This window comes from Lynx canadensis, chromosome A1 (assembly GCF_007474595.2).
Source record: "Lynx canadensis isolate LIC74 chromosome A1, mLynCan4.pri.v2, whole genome shotgun sequence".
In the NCBI taxonomy this organism is placed as follows: domain Eukaryota; kingdom Metazoa; phylum Chordata; class Mammalia; order Carnivora; family Felidae; genus Lynx; species Lynx canadensis.
In genome coordinates, this window is record NC_044303.2 from 157,741,990 (window position 1) to 157,754,497 (window position 12,508).

General features: G+C 35.1%; 1 protein-coding gene across 1 annotated transcript in view; it reads right to left on the reverse strand.

Annotated features, from left to right (window-relative positions):
- The window catches only part of TTC37 (tetratricopeptide repeat domain 37), a 90,068-nt gene that overhangs the window by 40,789 nt on the left and 36,771 nt on the right, over positions 1–12,508 (reverse strand). Inside the window, exons 20-29 of the mRNA XM_030325104.1 lie at positions 12,219–12,321; positions 9,596–9,772; positions 9,363–9,507; positions 9,125–9,203; positions 8,975–9,036; positions 8,808–8,864; positions 7,043–7,111; positions 5,056–5,130; positions 4,301–4,442; positions 1,614–1,707 (exon numbers count right to left, since the gene is read on the reverse strand). Of these exons, the coding sequence (XP_030180964.1) occupies positions 1,614–1,707; positions 4,301–4,442; positions 5,056–5,130; positions 7,043–7,111; positions 8,808–8,864; positions 8,975–9,036; positions 9,125–9,203; positions 9,363–9,507; positions 9,596–9,772; positions 12,219–12,321 (1,003 nt within the window). The remainder of the gene's footprint in view (positions 1–1,613; positions 1,708–4,300; positions 4,443–5,055; positions 5,131–7,042; positions 7,112–8,807; positions 8,865–8,974; positions 9,037–9,124; positions 9,204–9,362; positions 9,508–9,595; positions 9,773–12,218; positions 12,322–12,508) is intronic.

Here is a 12,508-nt window from a genome sequence, read left to right on the forward strand (position 1 = left end):
TTCAAGCCTCAAATACTTGTCTAAGGCAGAAAACAACAGCAGTGATTGGTCAAGGAAGACTGGTGCATATCCACATGACTGTGGAGTTGCTATTTGAACTTGAAGGTGTAACTAGTTGTTAGATTCACACTATTTGTGATTAGAGTATATACAATAAAATGGCAAGCACTCTGAAGTTAATCTTCTTTGTTTAAAAATCCTGCTCACTGTTGTATTCTACCATATTTCTACAATTTGTTTACTATTAAGCTTATCATGCCATTGAAAGACACAGAATTGTTGCTTTTCATGAACTTCCACATATACCTTTAAAAAAGAACTTCTTGGGGCGCCTGGGTGGCTCTGTCGGTTAAGCGTCCGACTTCGGCTCAGGTCATGATCTCGCAGTTCGTGAGTTCCAGCCCCACGTCAGGCTCTGTGCTGACAGCTCAGAGCCTGGAGCCTGTTTCGGATTCTGTGTCTCCCTCTCTCCCTCTCTGCCCCTCCCCTGCTCATGCTCTGTCTCTCTCTGTCTCTCAAAAATAAATAAATGTTAAAAAATAAAAATAAAAAATAAAATAAAAAAGAACTTCTTGATTATATAGACTCCAGTACCATCTAGTGATAACCCCTTTGAACTGCCAGGAGATCCATGAAAGAGCATGGCAAAGCGTTTGGGACACCTCAATGACTTTGTGTATGACAAAGTTTCTTCTAAGTACCTATTTTTTACTTTTCAGGCAATGATACATGCAGTTAGGTCTTTTAACTTTTCAACTAGTATCCCCAACAGTGTCATTTTTTTATTCACCAATCAATCTGCAGAGAATAAACCTGCAAGTCGATTTCATTGCCTACCACCCTCTTGGTTGGTCATTTCACTAGAGCACACGGTCCTTGTTTTCTCAACATGGCAAGTGCATTCCTGTTTCAGAGCACGTGCTCTCGCCGTTCCTCTGCCTGGAATGCTGTTGCCCTCTTGAATGGCTTATAGCCTCACTTCATGCAGGCCAAGCCTCAACTGCCTCTTTAGTAAGCCTATGCTTGTTAAACCTGTCTCAAATTCACTGCCTGCCTTAACACTCCCTGGCCCTCTACCCCATTTTGATTTTCTTTCTCAGCAATTACCATCAGAGATGTCTATAAGCTTATGATATGTCTCCCCACCACCAGGTCAGAAGCTCCATGAAAATGGAGCCTGTATCTGTTTTATTTCACTGCTCAATTGCTAGTGTCAAGGACAATGTTTGGCACACAGCAATTCAAAAACTGTATTGAAAGAATAAAATACAGTAGATCTTAAAGCGATTCAGACAAATATAATGTTCTCATTTCTTCTCTGAATGAACCTACACATTTTTAAAATAAAGAGAGAGATTTTTTTAAAACAGAATCTGGGAGACTTTTCAGTTTGATTTTTGTTTTTTCTCCTGTCTGTCTCTCTCAGATAGAGCAACAGAAACCAAAATATAGCTGAAAATTTAAAACTGAATTTTTAAAAATGTAATGATAGATAATTAGAGATCAGGAAAGGAATCAGAACATTTGTGTAGCACCTTCTTCATGAAATGAAAACAAATTTTAAAAAGCCAAGTGATAAATACAGACGACTCTTAATTAAATGTAGAGTTTACCTTTGGTATGCACCTGCTGCTTCCTTTCTCAGTTGTAGATGTTCATTTAAGTAACCCAACATTGTGAAAGCTGGAGCATAATTCTGAATTCTTTCTGGAAATCCAAAAATATCTTTTCTTTACATGTGCATGTTGATCGTATTTGTAAAATGTGAGTCTTATTTTCAATGCCTTTAACACCAGATTACTTCCTGAGATCACAGCTATTAAGAATGGTCTCATTTTTATCTTGACTATAAAGTACTAGTAATCATTTTATAACTGTTTTAAGTTATTGAATATTTTATAATTATTTATAGTTTCTCGTTATGCTTAAAGTCTAAACATTTTTATCCCCAAAGGTGTAATAATTTGAAATTGTAGCTTATATTAACACTAGTCATGAGATTCATAAGGAAATACAGTTTTTTGGCTAATCACTTAATCTTTCCTGAAATTTTCTTGGTGGTTTGCTTCCAATTTCTATGTGTTTTTAAAAAATTCACTCAGTATTATACACTGGAAACACGGGATGACTTGGGCACTTTCAGTGCAGAACTTTGAAATTTTAATGTCAAAAAACATCATCTATCTACTAATGCACAAAGAAGAAACACATCTGATTTATTTAAAAGCAGTATTGAGAGGGGTGCCTGGATGGCTCAGTTGATCAAGAGTTCGACTACGGCTCAGGTCATGATCTCGTGGTCTACAAGGTCAAGCCTTGGTTGGGCTCTGTGCTGACAGCTGACAGTCTGGAGCCTGCTTCAGGTTCTGTGCCTCCCTCTCTCTCTGCCCCTCCCCTGCTCATGCTCTGTCTCTCTGTCTCTGTCTCTCTCTCTCTCTCAAAAATAAACATTAAAAAACTTAAAAGTAGTATTGGGAAACAAACCATCACTTAAAATCCCTTAAAATTGCTTAACAAAGTACAGTGTAACCACAATTTATATGATAGTTAGGCTCTAACGTCAAAGCATAAAGTGAAAATCACATAATCAACCTTATTCTTGAAAAATCCTAACGTCACAAAAGAGAGGAATACCAAAACTGAATCACACTAAAAAGAGATTCATGCCTTCCAAGTACACTCACCCTAAGGCAAATTGTCAGCTAGACAAATAGATACGACTCCACTCTAGGGTAAAAAACCAGACTACGCATAACTCTCAGGGAATTATGTGTTCATTGTTCTAGGGATCCAAATTTTGTAGAAAGGTAAATATTTACCCCTGTGTAAATTCTTTATAAATGTTACCCATTCTTACGGAAATTTATCAATAAAACTTCTGATCCATACACTCTCACAGAGGCTCTAGATATTTATTGGAGTCATTCATTTTGGGAAATGGCATAAGATGTTAGTGCTCTGATGTGCTGATGTTTATAAACTAACTGCCTTCTGCTCAAGTATCCCAGGCTCAATGCAGGAAGAGTATTACAATCCTCTCCATACCTATGATGAGAAATTTTCTCTTCTGCTTTTGAGTTTATCTGTTTCTTCATAATACTAAACTGCCCATATGCCTGCTTAAACTTCTTTCTTCTTTATTAGAATTTCTCAAGGGATAAATAAAAGGCTGGCAAAACTAACATTTCTTGAGCATCCAGGGTACTTTGCATATCATTTTGTATAAATCATCCCATTTAAACTCTAAGCAACAGATGCTTTTATTCTTGTATTACAGATGAGAAAACTAAAATCCAATTCGGTAATATGACCAAGGTTTCATCATAGCTAAGAGGAGGAGCAGAGACTAAAAGCCACTGGTAGTTTTCCACCCCCCACCTCCCATGACCACAAGTGCATTCCTTAATTAATCCACATCACCTGTCTCACCCATTCACCCACCCACATTCCCTATGGTAACCATCAGTTTGTTCTGTATAGTTAAGAGTGTGTTTCTTGGTTTGTCACCTCTCTTATTTTTTAACCTTTGCTAGTTTGTTTTGTTTCTTAAATTCCACATATGAGTGAAATCATATGGTATTTTTGGACTTATTTGACTCTATTGACTTATTCTTTTTGGACTTACTTGACTCTTTTGTCTCTATTTGACTTGTTTCATTTAATTTGACTTATCACACTCTAGCTCCATCCATATTGCTACAAATGGCAAGATTAAACTGGTAATAAAACTAGTAGTTTTAGTAAGGAAGAAAGGAAAATTTTACAATAGATGGTTAATGAAACTTCATCATTCTGTCCTTTTCCTAAGGCTACATGTATTTTTCCAGTATTCTGAAGAAAAATCAGGTGTTAAAGTGGGAGATTAAACACACTAATTTTGGAATTTAAAGCATATTATCTCATTTAATTTTCACATCTCTACCATCTAGATATTATTAACTAACTTTCCAAGGTTAATAGAAGTTAAAAGAAGTAAAATCCTTGGCCTAGGACTGTAGAGAAATAAATGGCAGAGATAGAACAGCAACAACTCAGGCCCATTACACTCCAAAATGCTTTCCACTACAACATGGAAATCAGTTTTATTGTGATCATTAGGTAGCAGCAATTTTCATCACTCTTCAAAAGGCCTTATACATTTTGAAAAGGAGACTGACCATTGGAGAAAAAAAAAAAAAAAGCAAATTCATGTCTTAAGGAACACTAATATTTTACTTGGAATTAACTAATTTTAAAACTTCTTTCAACTGTTTCAACAATTTGTTCAAATATTGAGTTATTCAAATATTGAATACCTTACCTATGTATTTACTCAAAACAACTTGTGCGGCTGGAATAGCATTCATCTGAACGATATTGTACCGGTACAGCTCAGTATCTCTGTTGCTTTTATCTTGCAATGTTGTACAGACCCAATAAGCATAACCTATTGCTCCCTCGGTCTTTAAAAATGACAAAGTTAACAAGTGAATATAAGATAATAAATATACCAATAAAAATTATAAAACAGCAAGTTTCAATACAGTAAATATCACATCTTAGTCTTAAGTCAACTGCAAAGTGTCTCTAATTAAAGAGTCACTGTGATACAACACAGCTCAGAGCATATTTAAATCACTTGCTTCAACCCTAAGTAGGAGAATCACATGTGATTAAATAAAGGGCAAAAAAACAGAGCCCCACCTAATGGGTTGATATCCTTCTCTAAGCACCATTTTTAGAGATTAAACCAATAATTACCAAAGGAGTTCTAAAATACATTTGTAAATAATCAAGAAATGCCGGCCTACTCCTTATCTCATGTTGATTTTTCTCTAGGGTCTCAGTTTCTATTCTAAATGACTACTGTATCTATTGAATCCCATGTCATTTCTTCCTGAGCTTATGAAAGATAATGCAAGATGAAAATGAGAAGTTCTTTAAAGATAATTTCTAAGATAGAATAAAGAATAGAGACAACTGCTGTTATCAACATCTGATACCACTCTATCCGTTTTCTTAACAAGAATAATACTTTATTCATGAATGAATCCTCAATAATGTTCAAATTCTTACATGCATACTAAGCTCTGTAGTGTGCCTGAAAAGATCCATGGTGTCATAACTTCCAACTGTCTCTGCGATAAGAGCCTATAAAAGGAAAAAAGAGGTTCTTAAAGTGAAATTATTTGGCAGAACCAAAGGTTTACTAGCTGTGCTTCAAAGCACAGTTAATTTGTTTTCCAATCTTGGCTACTACATTCCCATGGCTCAGAGGACCAGAATAACTTGTCAAATTGGCCCTTAACCTGACAAATGCTTTCCGAATTCCCTCTGCAACCAGGCAGTGGTGCAATAATCCACAAAAAATTCCTCAGAACACTGATAAAGCTGTGCTACCTTCTCCCTTCCCTTTCACCCTTGATCCATTCATACTGGTATTTGTCTGGACTGGGGTTCTTAATCACACGATCATCTTGGATTCACCTGGGTAAGCTTTTTAAAAAAGGAAGTCCTTACCTCTAGATTTCTAGTTTCCACAGACCTGGAGTACAGTCTCAACATATTTATTTTTCAAAAGTGTGTCAGGGATTTAAATAATATACCTATGCCTTTAACTTTATAGACTATGAGATAAAAGTACTTTCAAGCTCCTATATCTTTTATTTAAAAATCAGGTTTTTTTTAGTTATCATACATTACTAATATTATTAAAAAATTAATATAAAGTCTCACTTCTGTTGTTACCATTTTGATTAAATCTACCAGCTAACTCTTGAAATAAATTATTTTTAGATAAAAAGAACTGAAGGGCGCCTGGATGGCTTAGTAGGTTGAGCATCCGACTTCAGTTCAGGTCATGATCTCACAGTTTGTGGGTTCAAGCCTCATATCAGGGTTTGCACTTGCAGCATGGAGCCTGCTTCTGATTGATTCTCTGTCTCCCTCTCTCTCTCCATCCCTTCTCCACTTGCATACACACACTCTCTCAAAAATAAACATTAAAAAAAAAAGAATAAAATACTTGAAAAATTAAAAAAAGAATACTAGGTGGCTCTGATTAGCATCCAAAATCTACTGGTCTAGAGCAGTGCTACTCAGAGTCAAGTCCCTGGAGCAGCATCAGCATCATCACTTGGAAGCAGTTAGAAATGCAAATTCTTGGGCCTCCTGCATCCAACTTACACAGAGATTAGTAGTAATGCCGTTAGCTCCCAGATGCTAACCACAATTCATAGAGAAAGGAGTTACTTTTCTAACTCTGCTTGCTTCACCAATTAACTAGAATTAGATCCAAGAGTCAAAGGTAGAATAAAAGATTCTAAACTCTGATGGCTGATTTTCTGATATGGGTGATGCTCCTGCTATTCTCTGAACCAAAACAATCAACTACTTACTAATTCATTACAATTTCTCAACTAGAAAGACCTTGAAGACCACTCAGTCCAATCTTTTTCAGGTAAAGAAAATGAAATCCAGCAGTGATATGTTAAAAATCAGTCAGTGACAGACTCACACTCATAACCAAGTATCTGGATTCCTATCTGGCAGTACAAAACTCTCAACTTTGGGGAAGCAAAGGAAGAATACTCATAAACAAGCACCAAATCAAATATAAACATTTTACAGAAAATGGGAAAACATAATCAAAATGATCTTTGTCGATGTTTATATTTTTGGTAAATGTGCTTTAAACAACAGAGTTCCAGGGTTTTTTTAGCATAATAATGTCAGGCTGATGGAGCCCAAAGCCCCCCAAATCAAGGCTTAATCGTTATAAGCTGTATGCCCTTGGGCACAATACTAAGGATCTCTAATCTTCAATTTCCCCATCTGTGAAGAGTTTAACAACCACCACCATCTCAAAGGATCAATGAAAGATTAACCAAAATAATATATACAAAGAGACTAGCACAATTACTGGCACAAAGGAAGTCCTCGTATGTTACCTGTTATCCAACATTATCATTGCTATTTATATTAACAGGTTACTTGTATCATTTTATATTAACTGGTTGTTTATACCCTAGGATTATTAATAACTATATGTTATATATCTTACTTGTCCAATCCAGCACATTAAGTAAGATGGATCAAGGGACTGAGCCATTTTGAAAGCTTCATGAGCTTGCTAGGAAAAAAAAAGGCAAAAATTAACATGTCATGTCATTTTATTAATTTAGTATTAAATTGCTTATGTTTAAAAAGCATAAGAGAAGAAGATAAGTCAGACTTGTCAACATAAATACTTACAAGTCCAAAACTTCATTGTTTAAACACAATTAGCAACGCTTAAAACAGTGTTTTAACTACATAGTCCTAGAAAACTCCTGGGTACAACAGCTCTCTCTACAGGCTTAAGGGTTTTGGTCCCCAGTGAAAGGGCAATAGGGATGCACCTCATAGTCTGTAGAACTTTTAACCAATCACCCATGCATTTGCTAGCCACAGGTTTGACAGAAGTATCTATTGCCCTCTCCCGAAGCTTAATTGGCCTAATAAGAACTAACGGCAAGGAGGTTAAAGAGATGTACCTGAAACTTGGCAAAAAAGAATGGACAGCATAAATATGTGCTAAGCAGTGAGGAAACCTTAAAGATACCTCACTTGGACACATTAAACTGCATGTTTATTTTTCTACTACAAAAACTTATTATATGCTGCCTTATACTGTTTTCTCAAAAATCAATGTGTGACAGGAAACAGTCTTATTTTTCTTATGAAAACAACAACTCCTAGACAGCAACTGAGTTGTACTATCATAAAACTACATTCAGAGTTTTTTAACTGAGATCTAGCTATGTTTAAATTTTTAAAAATATTTTCACATATCTTAAGATCTAACTTAATATTCTCCTTCATTCTATTTACAGGCTTTTGAAGCAATCTTGGCAATGACTTACTTTATCCCTGAGAGTATTACTGAAACTATTTTAAAAGGATGATATTCAGTATAACGGCTGAAACACAAAATAGTACGGATGTTCTATTATCTATAGATTTATGGAAACTACTAAACATGACCTACAAGCATGCTTCCAATTACTTACTGTATTTCTAATTCTCCAACATATAACTGTTCAAGTATGACAAATTACATTGTGGCATATAAAAGAATTAATATCCACTAAAGCCAAATCTAAATCACCCAACATAGGCTAAACTTAATCTGCTAGACATTACTAATCACCTCTTTTACTTCATCACCCCACCCCTAACACAGCCCACACAGGACTCTTCTTATACATGTACAGATAAAAAGAAAAACACCCCAATAAACCATAACAAAATGTTCTAATCTTTAAATGAAAAACATAATTATAAATCCAAAATTTCTTCAGTGATATGAAAAGGAAAATAAATCTTACACGTTCATTATTTAATATAACAAATGGAATGCCATCAATTATCTAGCATATAGGTGAGCATACTGAATAGGTAACAATATTCAAAGTATTTCTCCACAAGAAGCTAAGCTATTACAAAGAAGTAATATTCATATATAAAAAATTCATATAGGGGCGCCTGGGTGGCGCAGTCGGTTAAGCGTCTGACTTCAGCCAGGTCACGATCTTGCGGTCCATGAGTTCGAGCCCCGCGTCGGGCTCTGGGCTGATGGCTCAGAGCCTGGAGCCTGTTTCCCATTCTGTGTCTCCCTCTCTCTCTGCCCCTCCCCCATTCATGCTCTGTCTCTCTCTGTCCCAAAAATAAATAAACGTTGAAAAAAAAAAAAATTTAAAAAAATTCATATATAAAGCTATTACAAAGAGGTAACATTCATATATAAAGAATGTTCTTTAACATGACAAAACAGACAACACATTTACCTCAATGTTTTCATTTGCAAGGTATAAGACTCCCAAGTTGGTCCACGCAACAGGATTCTAAAAGATGTATATATAAAATTAGGTCCCTGTCTACATGGCAGCCTGAGAAAGTTATTAACATGAAATTTTGAAGTTCTTTTTCACAGACAGACACATAAAACACTCACAATTTGTTCTGATTGGATTGACTTGATGAAACAATGCTGACCAAGGGCGTAGTTTCCAATACCTAAAAAATACAGAGTTTGATGAAACTGAACTTTATTACCTGAAACAGGCAATCTTCTAATAATATTGAAGTGTTATGCAATTCTTACCACTGTAACATGAAACCACGCCAAGAGCATTCCAGTATAAATGGTTTTTACTGTCGAGTCTCACCGCCTTTTTCAGACACTGAAAAAGTAAAATTAGATTAATTTTGGTATCTTGGAACATCAGTATTTATATCAAGATAAACGTGGTTTTATGTAAAAACATGATAGTGTTTATCAAAAACATCAGAAAAGCATTTCTTTTTTTAAAAAGGTTATAAAAAATTTCTCAAAACCCCACCTGTAAAGATTTCTCCAACAACTCTTTAAGATCATTTGTGTTGTTGCCTGTTTCTGCTAGATGTTGTGCTTGACGGTAATAATTAATTCCGAGATCACACCATGTATTAGATGTGGACATCAGTTTTAATGCACGACCATAACACCTGTGGAAATATAAAAATAAATGTTGTATTCTGTTAAAATGTCCTAATTCAAAGTAAATGGCATTAACTAGCAAACTTTGTAAATTACCTTCCTCCAAGATGGAGGAGCTCATTCTTCTTTAATACTTGTTTTCCTTCTTTCTGACCTAGGAGGACTCCTAAAACATTAACATTTACTTTAGATGGTGAGACAGCATACAGACTGGTACAAGCATCCCCAACTAGCTTCCAAAGGCAAGACACATCAGCTCGATGCTGCAGAGCCCTAAAAAAATAAACAGTGTTTATTTTATTTTTATACTTACAAGTTATTTCCAAAAACTAGGAAGTTTATCTCTCTCATTACAATCTTGATTAAGAATTACTTCCTTGGTTAAGTGCAGTGAATGCTTTACTAAATTCTTTCCAAATAAGTTACATGTTATCACTCCCTTATTAGGAAGAAGAAAGGAAGGGGGGAAGGAGAAAGAAGTGATTATTTCAAATGCCAGAAATTTTGCAAACACCTCTTTGGTACTCTTCATCATTTTTATTAGAAGTAGCAGAAATCACATAAATAAACCAATACATTTTCCAGGACCAATTCACCTTTAACTGAATTTTTTTGAACTGTGCTGTCTGTGTTTGTCTTTTAAACAGTAACCAAAGTAGTAAAGTTGGTAGCTCTCTCTCAGTTAATTATTGTAAACTCACGTTTTTGTTTGTTGGTCTTTGGTCAAATAAAAATGACTAGTAAATGTGTGCTATATTAAATATATTTGGTGGTCCAAAGGATTTTTACTAAGACCAAGATTACCAAAAAGCTAAATATGAAAATGTGAAAACTCATGATTTATTGAAGAAATATGACTGAATGCACAAGCTTAAAAGAGTAAATAAAAATATTAATTATGGTGATAAAGGTCACCTCTTCTTAAAACGAGAAAAATCTCACTATTTCTCTTCATTTTTCTCTTCTCAAGATCTTATAAATAAAACATGACAATTTCACTTAAGCCAAGTCTCAATAATCAGCCATCACAAACAGCTATGTTACTGGCAGATGGACAAGCAGATGGAACATTTCTCATAGCCTTTTCTACTAAAAGAGTCCAGCCAAAAATCATTTTCCAGTATCTTTCTGAGAGATAAGATTAATTATTGCAGTCATCACTGAGAGCCCACTGTGAGGATCAGGAGGAAGGACAACACTATTTGTAGTTCCTCTGCTTAAATATCTTAGCATAACTTCTAAAAATGACAGCATGAGAGGATAATGCTAAGCGAAATAAGTCAGTTGGAGAAAGGCAAATACCATACGATCTCACTCATATGTGAAATTTAAGAAACAAAACAAACGAGCAAAGGAAAAATAAAAGAAAAAAAGAGACACAAACCAAGAAACAAGAAACAGACTCTTAACTATACAGAACACACAATGGTTACCAGAGGGGAGGAGGGTGGGAGATGAGGGGGAAAAGAGAATGGGAGTTAAACAGTACACTTGTTGTGATGAAAAGAGTAAAATAAAATAAAATAAAACAAAATAAAAGTAAATAAAATCTACAACATGAAAGAAGAAAATAGAAGGAGAAAAGAGAAACAGAGGCCATTGTAATAGCCTAAACTCTTTCAATAAAAAAATAAAGTATCTGTAAGGTGAAATAACTTCTATCACCTTTACACAAGAATTGTGGTAGTACGAACTTTTACATCCAGAAGTAAATATAAATTTGGGGATTATCACTTTAAGAGTTTTATATACCTCCATATTACTGGCTGTGAATGCTACAAGCTATGGGCTACCCAGAACAAGATTTCCCATTCTCAGAAAGGCAGTTTTTGTATCTCAAGCATCATCAAAGGTTCACAATTACTCTTAAATACTAGTTCAAACAAAGCATGCCCTGTTCACAATACCCTTTCCTCTTTGGAAAGATCTATACAATGTGAGACTTGAAAAGCAGCAATAAAAACCTGTGGGAGAAAAAAGGCTAAAGTTTTCTTTTCATATTTGGTTCATATTCTGGAGCAACTAAATCAACAGGAAACAGAAGAGAAGACAAGTCGGAAAAGAAAGGAAGGGAAGCACAAGAAAGGTGTTTAAGAAAAAAAATTTCAAACGTATGTGCAACATGTGGACTTTTTAAAATCATCTACCACAAATAGCACTTCTACTTAGCTGGTGAATTTACAGTTCGATAAAAATACCAGGTTTACTCAAATTTTTCTGATTCCCTTAATATTACACATCACTTTTTTTTACTACACAGATTCTCTCCAGGAGCAGATTGCCCGTTTCCCCTCACCTTCAACCCTACCAATATACCTAGAAGCGGCCCTTACCATTGAATATAAATCATACTGTTCACCTCAAGTCCTAGTTCCCAGTCAGTTCAATTGGAGGTACTGGCATTTCTAGGTCTCCTGCAAGGGAACACTGATGCACAGTATTCAAGCTGCTGCTCCTCTAGCAGAATGCTTCTTTCTTCCCACCCTTCCCTATGCAGCCAGCAGGTCAACAAGAGCAAGAAACTGTATCTGTTCCCCAGTGCCACGTTAATACAATATGTGTGCTATAGAATTCATTGGCTACTCCGTTACTCTTTTTGTTTAATATTCTGAGTACTGATTGCTGTATCTCACAGAAAAAATACAGACAGATTTTCTAAATTTGGCTTTAAGATAATGCTAAGAAAATAAACACAATGAATAATAAGAATAACACTAACCAAGTAAAATATTCCAGTGCTTTTTCTATGTAGTCCACAGCTTTCCCATCAAGATAATCCACTAGAGCTGCTTTTGCCATCATAAGATGGCATTCGCCCAAACCTAAAACCAGTTAGTTTATAGTTATTAAAACACATACAGAAACACTTAGAATAAACTTTAAAAAATGTAGCGGTGTTATTTTAAAGCCACTTTTCAGAAAACAAAACTTAACGGTATTTTATAAAAATTATCTTTAAGTATGGTCTCGCATACACTTAGTACTGTTGCAGTAACGTGTGCTAAAAGT